The 21,604-nt window shown below is 36.4% G+C and overlaps 1 protein-coding gene across 25 annotated transcripts in view; it reads right to left on the bottom strand.

Moving 5' to 3' along the window:
• Positions 1–21,604, bottom strand: part of SOX6 (SRY-box transcription factor 6) — a 792,566-nt gene that overhangs the window by 494,552 nt on the left and 276,410 nt on the right. Inside the window, exon 1 of one of the 25 annotated variants that reach the window (XM_055282293.2) lies at positions 3–21. The exons of the other annotated variants lie outside the window; for them this stretch is intronic. Within the exon in view, the coding sequence (XP_055138268.2) occupies positions 3–13 (11 nt within the window). The 5' untranslated portion in view covers positions 14–21. Of the gene's footprint in view, positions 1–2; positions 22–21,604 lie in introns of those variants that run through there. 25 annotated transcript variants of the gene reach the window in all.

Here is a 21,604-nt window from a genome sequence, read left to right as displayed (position 1 = left end):
ACATCTCAAACATGTCTATATGGAACATTTCAGGCTCTCCATAAATGTCTGTGGATTGAATGAATGAATGAATGAACATGCACATATTTATCTCTGCATTTCGATTTAATAATATTTATTTAGCACCTGTCGTAAACCAACCACAGTGCTAGGTCCTTGACAAAATCTCCACAAATTGTTTTTAAGTTAAAAAGGAAGCCTCTATCTTTCTCTTTTTTAAAAAATTATTTTAAAAATATTTTATTCTAACTTTTATTTTACGTTCTGGGGTACATGTGCAGGTTTGCCACATGGGTAAATTGCATGTTGCTGGGGTTTGATGTACAAATGATCTTGCCACCCTGATAGTAAGCATACTGCCCAATATGTAGTGTGTGTATTTTTACAACATTTGCCCTGGGCTGGGCACGGTGGATCACGCCTGTAATCCCGACACTTTGGAAGGCCGAGGTGGGCAGATCATGAGGTCAAGAGATCGAGACCATCCTGGCCAACATGATGTAACCCCATCTCTACTAAAAATACAAAAATTAGCTGGGCACGGTAGTGGGCACCTATAGTCCCAGCTACTCAGGAGGCTGAGGCAGGAGAATCGCTTGAACCCGGGAGGTGGAGGTTGCAGTGAGCTGAGATCGCGCCACTGTACTCTAGCCTGGCAACAGAGCGAGACTCTGTCTCAAAAAAAAAAAAAAAAAAAAAAAAAAAAAAAAAAATTACCCTGACCTTTTTTTAAGTATTTTGTATTTTGTTTAAAAATTAGTAATTATTACCTAATGAGATTTGGAATAAGAAAACAAGAAGCAAAAACTGTTAAAAAAAAAAAAAAAAAGTAAGTTGTTTTAGCATATCATTTTTTCTGTCAAAATCCCTTTGCCATCAAAAGATCCATTTGCCAGAAGTCAAATTATATGAATGTGTTAAAAAATGGTTTATGTGTGTGGTTCTGCCAACACTCTCTTACCTACATTGGCAGAAGAATGAATCTTTGTCTTTTCTGAGATAGCATGGTATAAAGTAATAGTAATTACAGTATTATTTTCTCCCTTAGGTCCATTATTTCCCATAATTCGCTGTGGCGGTAAGGCAAATGGTAATGGCTCATGTCTTATCTTTCACATTTTCTCACTTTTATCTTTACCTCTTACTTGTTTCTTACTAATTTAGCCCACTATAATGGCAAGGATAAGTTGGCATCTTCTTAAAGTGTTAACCTTTACATAAGAATCTGTGGCAATTTTGTTCACAGAATTCTTACAAGAAATAAATGAGATAACATATGTATGTAAGTCAACACATGTTAGTCCCCTTTCCTCCCTCTTACCCTGAAAACACATAAACTCAGAAAATGTGTCCTAAAGCAAGTTGTTATTATAGAATCATTCTGACATAATGTGCACAATTGTTCCACTCTGCAGATATTTGATGAAACTATTTAATAAGAGGTTAAAGAGAGAAGTAAAATGTGTATCTTTGTTAGAAATAGTTGAATGGATTTAAAAATTTAATAGTGAAATTAAGAGTGACGAAGAGTGAGGATGAGGTCTGCCTAAGTGGATTACAGATTGCTGGAAATGTGCTCACTTTCGCTCAGCCAGTTACTTGTGACCAAAAAGGTCATGGTTAGATGTAAAGCTCAAAGTCATGTAACAAAACAAAGTTAACTTCCACACAGAAATCATACTCAATTTTTTCTGTACTTGCCCCATCATAAAAATTGATTTGTCACCTTAATAACTAGTGAACCTAAGGTGCTATAGGGAAGTAATACCTTGATAGCATTATATGATTCTAAGACCCAGAAGAATCCTGAATCAAGAATAGAATACATTTCTAAAAATGCATAGGCTTGCATTCTACAGAGAGATTCACATTAAAATACATAAACATGGTAATACTAGAGTAACAATAGACCTATTACTATAGACTCAATAAGTTAGGAAACTGTCATTTACATAATCCACCAACCTTGCAAATTATTTCCCAACAAATAACAATTACTGTTCTCCTTCATCTCTGGTCTCATCTGAATATACTAATGCTTTAATTTCTTGTTCTGCAACTCACTCTACCTACCAACACATTTTAAATTGCCCCATGTTTTGCATATTCATCCAACATGGTTGCAGCCATGTATCTGTGGGCATCTTTATATCCTTATTCATAAACCAAATCTGTGTACCCACAGAGCTATTGGGAAACATCTCAATATATCTCATTTACCTATTACTGATCATGTTCTTACTGCACTGTATCATCACTGAAAGAACGCCTTACCTTCCTCTGGTCCTCAAAGCATATTTTTGTGCAATACCTTTAATCCAAGTTCATCCTATTCCACCTTGTGTGAGTACCCTTGAGGAGGCTGGTTTTAGAATCCTGACCCTGAGATCAATGAAGCTTAGATCTAGTACACTTGCCTGTTTTCAGTTCTCCTCTGGGGTAGCATCACATAGCTATTACATATCAAACAAGTCTATCTCCTTGTATAAAAGTATGCCCACAAAGGTTTATTTATAGTTAATGTGGCAGAAGTACCTCGATTAATGCCAAATTTTAGTTTGGAATCTTTGGTTTTTCTCTAATGGTCATACAATATCTACAGACCAATCTTACTCCTGAGACGGTAACAAAGTAAAGGGCAACATTTCAACATTTTCCAGAAATAGGACAATGGATTCCTTTCTGAAAGTGTGTGTTTGGGATATGGGAGAAAGACAGAGATGCAAAAAGGCAGAATAGATGTTATTTTTCTAGATTACAATGGAGATTATTATAAGAATTGCATGTAAGAATGCAAAATGAAGAAGCGGCAAAAGAGATGACAAGATGGAGGAGAGAAGAAAAAGAGAGGAAAGAAAGGAGAGGAGAAAAAGAAGGAAAAAGAAAGAGACAGAAAGAAGGAGAGACAAAGATAGAAATAGCCTACTACTAAATTTAGAAATGTGGCAGGGTTTGGAGAGAGGGAAAAAGAGATCATAAAAGGCAACTGCACCCGTTATTTTCTTTTTAAAATATTTTCTATTTTACAGAAAGGGACTGGAAAAATGAGGTAAGCGAATTACCTTCACAAATACTCATTCTTATTTTATTTAATTAGCTTCATGGATCTGATAGCCCCCCACCTTGGTTAGGAATTTTAGTGGTCATATTTCTGCAGAGTTAAAGTGATCCCAAACAATTTCTCCAATGTATTATGCACATAAACAAGTTTTTCTTCAAAACCAGGAGTGATGGTCATTTTTTCCTCCATTTTCTCTTCAATAAACATAGTCATTATAGAAAATGAAAGGAAAATTCCACTCTTCATTCATGTTTGAGCTCCCCTGACTTGCTAAAATATACTGGCCTGTAGCATAAGATGTAATTCTATATTTATCTATTTCTTTTTTACTTAAAAAGAAGACATATACAAGATTTAACTATTTAAGATATTAAAAGAATCGTAAGTTTTTCTATCCAGCATTCTGGAGGGTCTGTTTTCCTTTCTTTCTTTCTTTCCTTCTTTCTTTCTTTCTCTGTTTCTTTCTTTTTTACTTTCCTTCTTCTTTCCTTTTTTTCCTTCCTTTCTTCCTTCCTCCCTCCCTCCCTCCTCCTTTCCTTTCTTCCATCCTTTCTTCCTCCCTTCCTTCCCTTCTTTTTCTTTTCTTCCTTGCAGGGAAAAAATTATTTTATCAAGAAGTTTCAACTTTATTAAAAATATGCAACAATCATCATTAAAAGTCTGTTTTTATTTGCTTTGCAATACAACTCTTCGCAAAAAAATAAAAATTACTTTAAAAAATTAATTAATTTTAAGCTAAAATTAGGACGTTATTAGGATTTAGGAAAAGAGCACAGTCATTGAATAAACCAATCCTGAATACGAATTCTGGCTCTACCATTTACTGTGCTACTATCAGAAAAGTTTATGCTACCACTCTGAGCCTCAATTATAAAAATTGGTACAGTAATTTTACCTTACAGGGTAATTATGAGGATTAAGTGAGAAAATTATTTCTCTCTCTCCTTCTATTTCTCTCTCTCTCTCTCTCTTTCTTTCTTTGTCTCTCTCTCTCTCGTATTCACTTCAGTACATATAGAGAGAGAAACAGAAAGAGAGAGATAGAGAGACAGACCTGGCACAGTTAATCACTTAATACATACTGTTATTAATATACTATATACTACTAGTAGAGTACAAAATTTATCTTCCTAATGATTTTATTCAATCAATAAAATTAAGGTCCTGTGGAGGAGACTCAGTTCTTTGAAAACAATGGTAGACTAAATAATATGAAGATCAAAACAGGGAAAAAAAATTGCTTATTTTAATGCAATAGTTTTCAAACTATGTGTTGAATGAGTGACAAAATGAATTTTTGGAGTCAACCAGCATGAGTACTGTACAAGACAGTGATAGCATACAAGAAGAAGGTGCATATAAGTGGTTCTATTCACTTCAGGCTTACATCCACCAAATCAGTATGGCGGTCAGCTGTCAGCCAAAGAGAGGGCAGAAATAGAGCTTATCAAGTTGTGTTAAGTAACCCAGTCATTGCACAGAAATCTGTACAGTTCTTGTTCCCTGGCAGTACAGCTGGCAACAGCACAGATGTAATTTGAGGGATTTTCTATAGGATGCTTATGAGTTTGACTTCACTGTTGGCTTCTTGCCACTGCAACCTATACACTGGATAACTCTGTTTATGAGGAACCCAGCTATGTGCTTAGAGGAAGAAGAATCAGATTTTTCACTTGGTTGGTGGGCATGAAGTCAGCTGAGTTTTCAGTTTGCCAAATGTTTCTGCATATCTTTTCAAATGCTCCAGGTTAATAAAAATACATGATTTGTATTGCCAAGCACCTTTCTCCTACACTTTGAGCTCATGTGTTTCCTTGGGAAACTAAATTCTTTCTGTTTTACTCATAACTCATCAAACTGTTTTCTTTAAACTGACTAATCTTTAGAGCCTTTTCAATATCACTCCTCTCATTTTTTTCCCCATTACCCTCCTTTTATTCAACTTTCCCCCTTGGCGATTAAAAAAATGCAATTTTCCAGATTTCAAGTGAAAGAAGTGAGTATGATTCAAAATTGCTGAACTTCAAAATGATGTGACCAAATAATTTTTCCATCGTCTACTTACACTTTCATATGACTTTATTCTGATACTCTTAATAGATATAATGTAATTAAACAGTAATTACTATTCTTCACTTGAGTGAATTGTCCTGTATTTAAGAATATTTAATTTGTGGTCAACCTCAGCTACTTCCTATATAAATAAATCACCCTATCTCATATAAGACCCATTAAATAATACATTACAGGGCAAGTACAGTGGCTTATTATGCCTGTAATCCCTGCATTCTGGGAGACCAAGGCAGGAGGATCACTTGAGCCCAGGGGTTCAAGACCAGTCTGATCAACATAGTAAGATCCTGTCTTTACAAAAAACAATTTTAAAATTAGCTGTGAACAGTGATGCACACTTATAAGGCTGTATATTAAGGCTGAGGCTTAAGAAACCCGTGAGCCTAGGAGTTCAAGGCTGCAGTGCAAGCTATGATTACACCACTGCACTTCAGCCCAGGTGACAGAATGAGATGCTGTCTCTACATGATGATGATAATAATAATGATATATTTCAAAGCTATTCTGGTATTAGAAATTTAACTACTCTTACCTGTGCTACCATTTAAAAACCAAGAGTCCAAATTGTGGGGCATAGCGTGGTAGAGTAAGTAGAAGACATGCAATGAAAATACTTGGAATATACTGTGAGGCATGGTGAACGAGCAGAAGTATTGGGTTTCTCCATCCTTTGGCTAATCAGTGTAAAATTATAAAATGTCCCCTTTTTTTTTTTTTTTTTTTTTGAGACGGCGTCTCTCTCTGTCACCCAGGCTGGAGTGCAGTGGCGCCATCTCGGCTCACTGCAAGCTCCGCCTCCCGGGTTCACACCATTCTCCTGCCTCCGCCTCCTGAGTAGTTGGGACTATAGGCGCCCGCTACCACGCCCGGCTAATTTTTTGTATTTTTAGTGGAGACGGGGTTTCACCGTGTTAGCCAGGATGGTCTCGATCTCCTGACCCCGTGATCTGCCCGCCTCGGCCTCCCAAAGTGTTGGGATTACAGGCGTGAGCCACCGCGCTCGGCCGCCCCTTCTTTATTTTTAAAATATATAAACCTCCAATTGGATGCCTGCCATGTATAAGCAGACATACATCTCCACAACAGGGCCATGAGGATCATCACATCCTTCCTCTTTCAGCAGGATACCCAGTTACTTTCTTTCTACAGCTAGGGATATCAGTAAGTCCTCCTTTCCTCCCTAATTCCATCTCAGTAGGTTTTTTGATTTCCACTGCTAGAATGCACTGTGAACTGGTAGAATGGAGGTAGAAAAAGTCAAATCGCACTACCAAAAATTCATCAGAATAATGCTACAAAAGTTAGATTTCAAAATGAGAGTTCAAAATCACTTGACAGACAGTTGCTAAATACTATAGCACTATCAATAATATTATTCAGCCACATTATATAGTAAATGGGTTTCAGTAGGTTGCCCAAGGAATCAAATCTCCATCTATAACCTGGTTTCTATGAGACTATCTATTCCAGACAGCTAACTTATAACTTTCAGAACCTTACTTATTAGTAAGTTGGAAACTGCCTACAAATAGACCCCTGCGCAAACTTCAGAGAAATCTTTTTGTGATATAAAAAAATACTAAAAATCCAGGTAACTGACTATCAGCTGTTAAGTAAGTTGTATGCTTTAAAAAAGGAGAAGCACAATTTTTTTTAAAGTAGCAAGAATTCAACATAAAAGTTAGACATTACTCCATCATTTACCATATATGAAGTCTGAGATTTTCAAATACAGAACTTGGAAGTATGCATTAACAAATGATTATCAGTGGCTATTGCACATTGTTGATACGTTGACAACAAAGAGTGAAAACCATATTGCCAATAATATGTATTGTGGATAATGGGGAAAATATAGACAGCTTCTAAATCTGTTACCATTTTCTTCTGAACATAAGTGATTTGGATGCTGCCTTTAAAAACTACACAGATCAAACTTTCTAACCTGGGCACTAGAAAAGTTAATACAACTACAGGTCAGTCCATTCTCATGCAAATTCTAGAGAAATAACTCAATGCACATTTAACCACCTGCACAACTCAATGCTTTCTTTTCATATATGACAAAAACTACATGGATCCATAAAAATGTCACCTGAGCAGAGTTTTGAACACTATCATAAGAACTTATCATAAAGTCACCAAATATACTATATTGATATGATGCTTAAATGATCTAATAAATGCCCATTTCAATTGGCTAAGAAAAACCAGATTGCTATAGAAAGGCATAAATGTTCACCAATAAAGCTAGGATCCAAAGCAAAGAAGCATGGAAATAAATTATGAAGGTGTTTGTAGAAAAGAACACATGGACTTCTCAGTAAAAATTAGAACAAAATTTACTTGTTTAATGATTTGAAGGGCACAGTTTGCAGTGGCTCATACCTGTAATCCTAGCACTTTGGGAGGCTAAGGCAGGTGGATTGCTTGAGCCTAGCAGTTGACCAGAGTGGGCAACATGGCGAAATACTGTCTGTACAAAAAACAAAAAAATTAGCCAGGCATGGTGGCACATGCCTGCAGTCCCAGCTGCTTGGGAGGCTGAGGCAGGAGGATCATTTGAGCCAGGGATGCAGAGGTTGCAGTGAGCCGAGATCACACCATTGCACTCCAGCCTGGGCAACAGAGCAAGATTCTGTCTCCAAAAAATAATAATTTTGAGGGGAGAACTTTCTCTGAGGTAGCATAGATTATAACTGAATATATAATTATTCTCCCATTTTTAATATACAGGATCGAGACTCATAATATGAAGTGGGAGGGTTGTCTGTAACTAACTGCACCCTGACATTCTCATTTGTCTAATGAGCCTGAACTCCCACAGCAACTGAAGATTGGATGTCTACTCAGGACTTCCAAAAGCCCTCCCCCAGAGCACATGCTAGTAAACACCACATAGTATTATCCAGCCACATTATGGAGTAATGTGTACATGTTGCTTACTCATTCTTCAGCCACTCCCTTTGCCATTAGTAATCTCTTTCTTTACGAGCATGCTGTCCTTCAGCCATATAAGTTGTACATTAAAATAAGAGCCCTACTAACCATCCTGCCAGTGCAGCTGGGATGGAAGGCCCATTCATTCAGCTGCACCTGCTGAAGCAGTCCATCATTCTGGGTATTGTGCATCCTAATCAACTGTGAAGTAGTCCATTAAAGAAGCATGTTTAAGGTCAGGTGCGCTGGCTGATGCCTCCCAACACTTTGGGAGGCTGAGGAGAAAGGATTGCTTGAGTCCAGGAGTTCAGACCAGCCCCGGCAACATAGTGAAACCCCATCTCAACAAAAAATTTTAAAAAATTAGCCGGACATGGTGGCATGCGCCTGGAGTCTCAGCTACGTGAGCCATGGTCATGCCATTTTACTCCAGTTTGGGTGACAGAGCAAGACTCTATCTAAAAATAAATAAATAAATAAAATAAAAAATAAAAAAAATTTTAAAAAGCACATTTAAGTGATATGGCCTTGTTTGTGATGAGGCAAAGTATGTGTGTGTTAAGTACAGTTGGATAAAGTTGTAGTGGGATATATCTGCATAAATACATATAAGTGCTGCATGGAACTGAATTTATCATTTTCCTCTTGAAGCATGTCACAGAACAAAAAGCTACAGTTAACATGTGGTATTTTATCAAATAAATCCATGTCTTTGTGTGACGGGACTTAATAGGACAACAGGGCAGCCTCTCACATATGAGTTGGGCTTAGGGGAGGCAGCCTTTGTTCTTTCTTTGCACCCACAGCAAGAAATTAGAAAATAAACATATTTGGAAAAATTATTTTAGGTTTTCCAAGGAAAGGGGAGTTAAGAAAGCTTGAGGATTCATGTTGAAAAAAAACTAACAGCAAGTCTTCATATTAAACTATATGAATTTATTCACAAAGACTATACAAGAATGAGAAGAATATTCTTATCAGGAAAGTTAAGTTCAAATGAAATGTTTTTTAAGCTTGATTTCAAGGAACCTCCACTGTTTGAAGTTTTCTTCAGTAGTTCTAAAACAAAAAAATCTGTAGTGCTTTAAGTGAAATAAAGGTAAATGGCATTTCATTTCAATGTGCTGCTATGGCCTGTATGAGTTGAACTGTAAAAATGAGATTTCCTGGGACTTTGCTTTCCCTTAAGAAAAGAGGAAAAAAATTTTACATAGTCATGAGGCACAGGGCAAAAAATGGACATATAAATAACTGTTAGCTCAGTGTAAAGGATCCCCGAAGAAAGGGAAGAAGCCCAGGAGATGTGCACATCAAATAAAAATGGAGAATATGGCTATATTTCAACTCAAACCAATATTCCCTTTTCAGGAATCATCCCCTCTGGCTCACTGCTGACAATCCATAGACAACGAATGAGTGAGATGAGTTCATGAGTAAGATGAACAGGGTTGCTCCACAGCAGGTAAATAAATTTGTTTCCACTGAGATAATTATTCTTACCGTGTGTCACTGTTCTCATGGCATAAACAGGACAGGTGATGACATCCTATAAAACGCAATTTTTATTCCCATACTCCTGACATCGAGATGTATCATCATTCAGCTCTCACGACTTTTTTCCCTCTGAAGCTATGAGTGGGTTTTTGTTCCTATTGTTCTTGGCTATTTTTGCCTTTTTCTAAAATACCATCATCAACTGTACAATACTGTTAAGAAACTAGGGGGAAAATGGGACTGTTATTATTTTAGGCTACCTAGTCCCCTATAAAGGCTATATATGTTATTATGTGAGACAGGTGAATATCACTGTCTTACTTGGATTTTTTTAAGGTTAACATCTGCATCTTATAACCCCTGTGTAGTACCTATATCCTCAAATCTATGCCATCTTCCAAAACTCACCTCCTTTCAATTGTAACCTAGGCAGGAAACAAGGAACCACAAGCCTTTGTACCAACAAATAATTTTTCCTACTATAATTCATTAGTACCTTATTCCAAAAGCATATGAATACTTACAAGATGGTTAATCCTCATTAAAAACTAAGATTACATGACATAATTACATGTAAATAAGAAAAATGAATTAAACTCTTACCCTTTCCTATGTCGGGCACTAGTTGTGAATCATATATACAATTAGAGTTATATTGCTAAGCTAAAAATATTGGTAAAGATCTAAAAATGACAAACAGTGCCTTTTAAATTAATGTCTTATTAGTTGAGTGAAGTACACTGACAAAGAATAATTTATGCTTATTCAAACTGCACTCGACATCTTCAGGTGTTTCCAAATGAGCTCACAGAAGAGTGATTAAATGCATCTGATAACAAGCCACACATTGCTGAAATTACTTACCGCCTCATTTTATGATTAATTAAACATGTAGATTAAAGTTGCAAAAGAATTTAGATTAATGAGCAAGTTAAGTCTTGCTGATATAAGTGAATTGGGAATTGGATGCTCTGTGGAACTTTATAAACATGCATTTCATAATGAGTAAGACAAGGCTACATGCAGAATCGTGGCCACTAGGGCCTTTTGACGATGCAGTCTTTTTTAACGTGGTTTGACAGCTTTCAAATAACATTCTTCTATAGGCTTTAAACTTTGTGCTTTGCTGTAAAACACAAGACTACATAACTCATGTACCAGGAGTACGATTATTTTTTAGCTCTCCAAGGTAATGACCCCCTGTAGCAGCAGTTGTTCAGAAAAAAATTACAAGCTCAATTGTTATTTTAATCAGAGATAGTTTAGTAGTTAAAAGCAGTTATGCAACTTGTAAAATTATATGACACCTCATCAGTAGCTTCTTTTGAACACTCCTTCTTCCAAAAGTAAAGCCATCCCAAAAAAAGTCATAACTTTCCAGAGGACTTATTAGCAAAGCAGGGTGCTCAGTCATTCATAAAATATTCAAACCATATTTATTATTGTGGTTTCTGTACTAGGAAAGGTAATGTTTAAGTTTATGATGACTCTTACAAGCTCTAAGAGTGTGTCAAAATATCTGCTAGGGTTTGCTGAGTATCCGATTTTTCTCTTTTAAGATCAGCTTTACCTAATCCAAGCAGCTTAGACTGTGTCAAAAGGCAAGTTGGACTTTATGACTTTTCCAGGGCAAGAGAAATTTACATTGCTAACAGAGATGTAGTGCATTCTCCTTTGCAAGGAAAACAGAAGTGGAAAGAAATTGAGCCAAAGTAACCAAACTAGTTTATGGTCGAAGATCTATTCCACTGTAGCACAATGCCATTTACTACTACCATAGCATAAGGAAGACACACCTACAAATTATTTTAATTGATCCAATCTGCTATTTAAAACATACTTCTAATTCCTTTCTACTTATTTATAGACCTTATGCATGATTTCTTGGCAGACTGAGATTTTTATAGTGCTAATTTTTTTCCTTTTAATTCTGATCTCTTTTTTTTTTTTTTATACTTTAGGTTTTAGGGTACATGTGCACAATGTGCAGGTTTGTTACATATGTATCCATGTGCCATGTTGATTTCCTGCACCCATTAACTCGTCATTTAGCATTAGGTATATCTCCTAATGCTGTCCCTCCCCCCTCCCCCAACCCCACAACAGTCCCCGGAGTGTGATGTTCCCCTTCCTGTGTCCATGAGTTCTCATTGTTCAATTCCCACCTATGAGTGAGAACATGCGGTGTTTGGTTTTTTGTCCTTGTGATAGTTTACTGAGAATGATGTTTTCCAGTTTCATCCATGTCTTTACAAAGGACACGAACTCATCATTTTTTATGGCTGCATAGTATTCCATGGTGTATATGTGCCACATTTTCTTAATCCAGTCTATCGTTGTTGGACATTTGGGTTGGTTCCAACTCTTTGCTATTGTGAATAGTGCTGCAATAAACATACGTGTGCTTGTGTCTTTATAGCAGCATGATTTATAGTCCTTTGGGTATATACCCAGTAATGGGATGGCTGGGTCAAATGGTATTTCTAGTTCTAGATTCCTGAGGAATCACCACACTGACTTCCACAATAGTTGAACTAGTTTACAGTCCCACCAACAGTGTAAAAGTGTTCCTATTTCTCCACATCCTCTCTAGCACCTGTTGTTTCCTGACTTTTTAATGATCGCCATCCTAACTGGTGTGAGATGGTATCTCACTGTGGTTTTGATTTGCATTTCTCTGATGGCCAATGATGATGAGCATTTTTTCATGTGTTTTTTGGCTGCATAAATGTCTTCTTTTGAAAAGTGTCTGTTCATGTCCTTTGCCCACTTTTTGATGGGGCTAGCCATATGTAGAAAGCTGAAACTGGATCCCTTCCTTACACCTTATCCAAAAATTAATTCAAGATGGATTAAAGACTTAAATGTTAGACCTAAAACCATTAAAATCCTACAAGAAAACCTAGGCAATACCATTCAGGACATAGGCATGGGCAAGGACTTCATGTCTAAAACACCAAAAGCAATGGCAACAAAAGCCAAAATTGACAAATGGGATCTAATTAAACCAAAGAGCTTCTGCACAGCAGAAGAAACTACCATCAGAGTGAACAGGCAACCTACAGAATGGGAGAAAATTTTTGCAACCTACTCATCTGACAAAGGGCTAATATCCAGAATCTACAATGAACTCAAACAAATTTATAATTCCGATCTCTTAGACTCTAAAGACTTAGCAAGAAAACTTAGAAATTTTTACTTACGGGTCAAAAGGAGATGCTTCATGACACAGGTGGCAAATTACCATCATTAACCCCACATATTTATAATGTGGACATAATTTCCCATTTGAAGATTTATATTAATAAAAATGTAATACTTAAATGTAAGTCTCTGACTACTGAAATTTATTAAAAATTTAAATCAGCTTTATAAAGAGCTAAAACAAAAGTCTCAATTTGATTTCTTTACTTCCTTTCAGTTTTATTGTCTGTGTCTTTCACCACGTAATGTAAACCACAGTTTATCACCACCAAAAATTATTTTAAATATTTTAAAAGTATAAACCTAACCCCTGTAGTTCAACTTGAATATAATAATTAGGATTTGTAAGTAGAAATATGAATTTGAATACTCCAAGGACTTTTACTTTATATAAATACTTTTTCTTTATATAAAATTAATTTTTCTTTATATAACAGCTTAAATTCTTCATTTCTACTCTTTAATGTAGAAAATCTGACAGCAAAGTGGTCATATCAACCTGAAAGGGGCTAGATTAGAGAAAGCTTAAAAATAACTCCTTTGCAATTGTAAAATGTTTTTGGTATGTATCAGAAGGACATGGATTATTCAGACAGCTCAACAAATCAAATTTTAAGGAGCAGGATCTTTCCACTCCAGCCACTGCCATATTATTTTTAGGCACCCCCAAATTATGTGGTGTGTCCTGGAGCTATTAATAATTTAATAGGAATTGTGTCATTCCATTGGCATTTTAATACAAGAAGATACATTTATTTCCCCCATGAAAGTAATTTTTATAAAATAACTTTAAGTCCTAACTACTGAATACACTTAACTATTATATGTATTTATTACTATTGACATGTGTTATTTTTTCTAATAAATTCTTTATACAGTTTACCTGCATAGAGTACATAAATTACTGGTTACTTAAAGATAAAAGTTATATGTTTGTCTGAAACGTCAAAATAGGTATTTCACCTGAACTTTTTAATGAATGGGCAATTAAAAATACCCCAAATCAGCCATAATGTGATATAAAAATTCTTAAACCTTATTTTCACTAAATCAAGATGTCAATTTATTGTAACACAAATTTTATTTCATAACACATAGTCCAGTGGGCTATGAACCTTGTATGTCTTAGGGGAGATTAACATTTTTTTCTATCTCATCTATAGGTTGAAAAAAATATTAAAATTTTCACCAAAGACTAAACTGAGATAACTAAACTCATTTTAGTGATAGGTTTAGTCCATTTTAGTGATTGGGCCAAGGTTTGTCAAGGTGAACTACAAATGCATTAATATCCACAGTGCTGCCAAATGCTGAATTATTAACACTGTCAGCTCCTCGGTTTCAGTTCATTCTCTATAGAGGAGTCTTGTGAGATTCATCAAAACTTAGCCTTGCAACATGTTTACCAGCATTCTGGAGGTAACATGTCTTTGGCTGAAAATAAGATGACTCTCAACCAAGGAAACCACTATTGAGGCCAGACTAAGGTTTATAAATGCAAAGAACTGGTCTGTAGTGAAGGGAGCAGATGAAGTCAGGTGACACCTCATGCCAGATCGTTGCCAAGTCACTTGAGATACCAGGCAGATGACTTAAGGTGGCTGTTCATTTGCCAGGATCAACAGCATTATGTACAAAATATATTAGTTATGTATGTCAATGCAATATCTGAGGATCAAAAAGGGTGCTGAAAAATGGCTCCAAAATGACAATAGTTTATCAATTTATTCTATTGACTGTGCAAATTCCTTAGTTCTCTTAACCAAATACAGTTAGTTAACTGAAGGAGTCCTGAATTTTTCCTCCAGTGAAGAAATAAAAGATTTCCTTGTTTTCTACATTAGTTATGCTAGAACCACCTTTCAAGTTCCCATATATCCAAATTAGTTTTGTGGGTAAGTGCACATTAAAAGTAGTCTTTTATAAACTGATTGGGAATTTAGAGTATAATTATTTTTGAAAATCAAAGGTTTTTAAACTTTACTTTGTACCTTATATTCTATCTTGATGGGAAAGGGAAATCAAAACTGATTTTTATGCACAGAATAAATAAATGAATACAAAAGGGTTCAAGACTTGTGAAAACTAGGATTTCTGATACTCTGTTTTTCAATCTTTCATTAAATAGATATGCTGCCTATAAATAGAAGCATTCCTGAAAAATATTGAATTGTGGTAGTAAAATAGTTTAATTTGTGCATAAAACTTAATCAATAATCCTAATACGTTTAAACACAAGTTAAACCTAGAACATGTGAGAAACTTAGGTATATAAATGACGTAGGCCTCCTTAGTACTGGATCATAAAAATGCAATGCAATCCTAATTTGCCATGGAAACAGGAAATAAATGTGAACATCAGTTACACTCATGTATATTATACTTGGGCTCTTACACAAAGTGATAAGGAATCACAAAGCCCTTTTTGAATCATTTTCCTTTCCTCATGAGAAGATAAAGAATGTCTAAAACGAAAGAAACTAATAGTTAATGGGCCCACTATCACTGAATATACAATAAATTTTCTCTATCCATCATATAATCTTCTCAACAACCATACCCATTTAACAGATGAAGGAATTGTGACTCAGGCCACGTAATTTGATCAGAGTCGCATCAAGTGAAGCCCTAGTGTATTCAACTCCAAGGTCCATCTGTTCTTGCTGCTATACTATGCTTACTTAAAGCCTACACCATGTTTGCATTTATGCTATTTTCTATTATTTAGAATTCTTTTCTGCTTCTTAGTTTATCCATCCCCACTGCTTTCTTCCAAGGTCCACCTACTCCAAAAAGTATGTTGAGTTTTAGCACTTTGTTTAAAAGCCCTTACAGCAATGGTTGAAGTTATACTGACTCACACAATTGCATTTTGTAATGTTACCAATGTTACCATGTGTATTACAGCATTGTGCTGAAGGTATCACAAAATTGTTTCCTTGACACATCACAATATATCTCTCCCACTATACTCTCACCTTCACAGGAACTTGATGGTGATGATAATGATGATGATGATGATGATATATATCATATAATGATGTCATATATAGTACCCACCTCAACCAACCACCTTTTGCTCTCATGTTGCTCTCTGGTGCCCCAAAACCTTACTTTCCTCTCTGCTTTCATTTACTCAAATTTTCTCAGATTTCCAAACCACCTCTCTTTCCTTCCGAATCAAAAATTCTATTCCTGAAGATTTTATTAAAGGTGTAAGACACTCAGTTTTTCTTTTATGTAACAAATGTTTAAGCACTTACTATATGTTGGAAACTAGGGATAGGTAGACAAGGCAGATATTTCTCTAAGAGCTTACAATCTGCCGCAAGACACAGAAAAATATTTGTAACATAGATTTGTAAATATTGCAATAAAAGTATGCTAACCCATAGTGTATTCACCTACTATGTACCCACAAAAATTAAAAATTTATTTTAAAAGTATGCAAAAAAGTAATATGGGTACAAAGAATAAAGAATAAGCAATCACTTGGGAAATAAGTAGTTCAGGAAGGCTTCATATAAGAGGCTTGGTAAGATAAAGCTTCACTGATGAACAGGAAGTAGGAAGAGGAACAGCAATAGTAACCATCTTTTATCAAATACTTTCTATTGTGAAGCACTCTTAATTAAAATGCATACTTTATATATATTATATAACATTCCTCACATTTGTGAAGACTTCTGCCTCCAGCCAAGATGGACTAACAGGGACCAGATTTATCCTGCTGGCTTAGACTACTAAAAAACTGGGCAAAATATATGAAAACAGGAAGCAGCAAAAAAATAGTGATTCCTGAGAAAGATAAAACAAATGAAGTCATCCCTACAGTTGTCCCAGCTTACCGCATAGAGAGAGAAACTACTGACTGCAATGCACAGAGGTGAACTCTAATAATTTCAGTGAGTTAAGAAGATGGAGCTTGTCCTGAAGGAAGCACTAAACATGGAAAGGAACAACCGGTACCAGCCCCTGCAAAAACATGCCAAATTGTAAAGACCATCGAGGCTAGGAAGAAACTATAGCAACTAACGAGCAAAATAACCAACTAACATCATAATGACAGGATCAGATTCACACGTAACAATATTCACGTTAAATGTAAATGGGCTAAATGCTCCAATCAAAAGACACAGACTGGCAAACTGGATAAGGAGTCAGGACCCATCAGTGTGCTGTATTCAGGAAACCCATCTCACGTGCAGAGACACACATAGACTCAAAATAAAGGGATGGAGGAAGATCTATCAAGCAACTGGAAAACAAAAAAAGGCAGGGGTTGCAATCCTAGTCTCTGATAAAATAGACTTTAAACCAACAAAGATCAAAAGAGACAAAGAAGGCCATTACATAATGGTAAAGGGATCAATTCAACAAGAAGAGCTAACTATCCTAAATATATATGCACCCAACACAGGAGCACCCAGATTCATAAAGCAAGTCCTCAGTGACCTACAAAGGGACTTAAACTCCCACACAATAATAATGGGAGATTTTAACACCCCACTGTCAGCATTAGACAGATCAACGAGACAGAAAGTTAACAAGGATATCCAGGAATTGAACTCAGCTCTACATAAAGTGGACCTAATAGACATCTACAGAACTCTCCACCCCAAATCAACAGAATATACATTTTTTTCAGCACCACACCACACCTATTCCAAAATTGACCACATAGTTGGAAGTAAAGCTCTTCTCAGCAAATGTAAAAGAACAGAGATTATAACAAACTGTCTCTCAGACCACAGTGCAATCAAACTAGAACTCAGGATTAAGAAACTCAGTCAAAACCGCTCAACTACATGGAAACTGAACAACCTGCTCCTGAATGACTATTGGGTACATAATGAAATGAAGGCAGAAATAAAGATGTTCTTTGAAACCAACGAGAACAAAGACACAACATACCAGAATCTCTGGGACACGTTCAAAGCAGTGTGTAGAGGGAAATTTATAGCACTAAATGCCCACAAGAGAAAGCAGGAAAGATCCAAAATTGACACCCTAATATCACAATTAAAAGAACTAGAAAAGCAAGAGCAAACACATGCAGAAGCTAGCAGAAGGCTAGAAATCACTAAAATCAGAGCAGAACTGAAGGAAATAGAGACACAAAAAACCCTTCAAAAAATTAATGAATCCAGGAGCTGGTTTTTTGAAAAGATCAACAAAATTGATGGACTGCTAGCAAGACTAATAAAGAAGAAAAGAGAGAAGAATCAAATAGATGCAATAAAAAACGAAAAAGGGGATATCACCACCGATCCCACAGAAATACAATCTACCATCAGAGAATACTACAAACACCTCTATGCAAATAAACTAGAAAATCTAGAAGAAATGGATAAATTCCTCGACAAATACACCCTCCCAAGACTAAACCAGGAAGAAGTTGAATCTCTGAATAGACCAATAACAGGTTCTGAAATTGTGGCAATAATCAATAGCTTACCAACCAAAAAGAGTCCAGGACCTGATGGATTCACAGCTGAATTCTACCAGAGGTACAAGGAGGAACTGGTACCATTCCTTCTGAAACTATTCCAATCGATAGAAAAAGAGGGAATCCTCCCTAACACATTTTACGAAGCCAGCATCGTCCTGATAACAAAACCTGGCAGAGACATAACCAAAAAAGAGAATTTCAGACCAATATCCTTGATGAACATTGATGCAAAAATCCTCAATAAAATACTGGCAAACCGAATCCAGCAGCACATCAAAAAGCTTATCCACCATGATCAAGTGGGCTTCATCCCTGGGATGCAAGGCTGGTTCAACATACGCAAATCAATAAATGTAATCCAGCATATAAACAGAACCAAAGACAAAAACCACATGATTATCTCAATAGATGCAGAAAAGGCCTTTGACAAAATTCAACAACCCTTCATGCTAAAAACTCTCAATAAATTAGGTATTGATGGGACGTATCTCAAAATAATAAGAGCTATCTACAACAAACCCACAGCCAATATCATACTGAATGGGCAAAAACTGGAAGCATTCCCTCTGAAAACTGGCACAAGACAGGGATGCCCTCTCTCACCGCTCCTATTCAACATAGTGCTGGAAGTTCTGGCCAGAGCAATCAGGCAGGAGAAGGAAATAAAGGGTATTCAATTAGGAAAAGAGGAAGTCAAATTGTCCCTGTTTGCAGATGACATGACTGTATATCTAGAAAACCCCATTGTCTCAGCCCAAAATCTCCTTAAGCTGATTAGCAACTTCAGCAAAGTCTCAGGATACAAAATTAATGTACAAAAATCACAAGCATTCTTGTACACCAATAACAGACAAACAGAGAGCCAAATCATGAGTGAACTCCCATTCACAATTGCTTCAAAGAGAATAAAATACCTAGGAATCCAACTTACAAGGGATGTGAAGGACCTCTTCAAGGAGAACTACAAACCACTGCTCAATGAAATAAAAGAGGATACAAACAAATGGAAGAACATTCCATGCTCATGGGTTGGAAGAATCAATATCGTGAAAATGGCCATACTGCCCAAGGTAATTTATAGATTCAATGCCATCCCCATCAAGCTACCAATGACTTTCTTCACAGAACTGGAAAAAACTACTTTAAAGTTCATATGGAACCAAAAAAGAGCCCGCATCGCCAAGTCAATCCTAAGCCAAAAGAACAAAGCTGGAGGCATCACGCTACCTGACTTTAAACTATACTACAAGGCTACAGTAACCAAAACAGCATGGTACTGGTACCACAACAGAGACATAGATCAATGGAACAGAACAGAGCCCTCAGAAATGATGCCGCATAGCTACAACTATCTGATCTTTGACAAACCTGACAAAAACAAGAAATGGGGAAAGGATTCCCTATTTAATAAATGGTGCTGGGAAAACTGGCTAGCCATATGTAGAAAGCTGAAACTGGATCCCTTCCTTACACCTTATCCAAAAATTAATTCAAGATGGATTAAAGACTTATATGTTAGACCTAAAACCATTAAAATCCTACAAGAAAACCTAGGCAATACCATTCAGGACGTAGGCGTGGGCAAGGACTTCATTTCTAAAACACCAAAATCAATGGCAACAAAAGCCAAAATCGACAAATGGGATCTCATTAAACTAAAGAGCTTCTGCACAGCAAAAGAAACTATCATCAGAGTGAACAGGCAACCTACACAATGGGAGAAAATTTTTGCAACCTACTCATCTGACAAAGGGCTAATATCCAGAATCTACAATGAACTCAAACAAATTTACAAGAAAAAAACAAACAACCCCATCAAAAAGTGGGCAGAGGACATGAACAGACACTTCTCAAAAGAAGACATTTATGCAGCCAAAAAACACATGAAGAAATGCTCCTCATCACTGGCCATCAGAGAAATGCAAATCAAAACCACAGTGAGATACCATCTCACACCAGTTAGAATGGCCATCATTAAAAAATCAGGAAACAACAGGTGCTGGAGAGGATGTGGAGAAATAGGAACACTTTTACACTGTTGGTGGGACTGTAAACTAGTTCAACCATTGTGGAAGTCAGTGTGGCGATTCGTCAGGGATCTAGAACTAGAAATACCATTTGACCCAGCCATCCCATTACTGGGTATATACCCAAAGGACTATAAATCATGCTGCTATAAAGACACATGCACACGTATGTTTATTGCGGCACTATTCACAATAGCAAAGAGTTGGAACCAACCCAAATGTCCAACAACGATAGACTGGATTAAGAAAATGTGGCACATATACACCATGGAATACTATGCAGCCATAAAAAATGATGAGTTCGTGTCCTTTGTAGGGACATGGATGAAACTGGAAAACATCATTCTCAGTAAACTATCACAAGGACAAAAAACCAAACACCGCATGTTCTCACTCATAGGTGGGAATTGAACAATGAGAACTCATGGACACAGGAAGGGGAACATCACGCTCCGGGGACTGTTGTGGGGTGGGGGGAGGGGGGAGGGACAGCTTTAGGAGATACACCTAATGCTAAATGACGAGTTAATGGGTGCAGGAAATCAACATGGCACATGGATACATATGTAACAAACCTGCACATTGTGCACATGTACCCTAAAACCCTAAAGTATAATAAAAAAAAAAAAGAAAGAAAAAAAAAAAAAAAAGAAGATGGAGCTTGTAGTCTAGAGGAGACAAGGTGTCTACAGTTTGTAGGGCAGAGCAATGGCGAAAAGAGACCTGCATATAGAGTTCCAGAGATATGCAGAGAGTCTCACAAAAACTTAAGCAAGTATTGATTAGTACATGTATATGAAGAACCTAACCAAGGTTAGGGAAAGATACACTTAAAAGGAACAGAAGGAACAAACCCCAGAGCTCATCCAAGGCCAGGAATAGGTCATTTTCCCGTCGTCAAAAGTGTAAAGTTTCATAATACAAGGGACACTGATCAGAGTATTAGAATGGTATTGCATCAGTAGTGGAGAGAATGATCCCTATACTAAAGGCCATCCTGGTTCCAAACGACAGAGCTTAAAAGCAAGCATTGAAAGCATGACAGAGCATAAAAGCAAGAATCGAACTATTTCCACTTTAACTGCATACCAGAAAAAAAAGTTTAAAAATATTTATAGAAATACAAAAATACTGAGCACTTAAAATCGTAAAATTTACAGTCTCTGGCATCCAATAAAAATTTACCAGCCATACCAAGAAGCCACACAAATAAAATACAACTCATGAAGAAAAATCAATCAATCGAAACTGATTCAGAAATGACATAGATGATCAAACTAGTGGACAAGGATATTAAAACAGCTATTATACTTGCATTTCACTTGTTCATGGAGCTAAAGGAAAGACTGAATA

This window comes from Symphalangus syndactylus, chromosome 6, assembly GCF_028878055.3.
Source record: "Symphalangus syndactylus isolate Jambi chromosome 6, NHGRI_mSymSyn1-v2.1_pri, whole genome shotgun sequence".
Classification (NCBI taxonomy): domain Eukaryota; kingdom Metazoa; phylum Chordata; class Mammalia; order Primates; family Hylobatidae; genus Symphalangus; species Symphalangus syndactylus.
The sequence above is the reverse complement of the archived record's forward strand: the minus strand, read 5'-3'. Positions and strand labels throughout refer to the sequence as shown.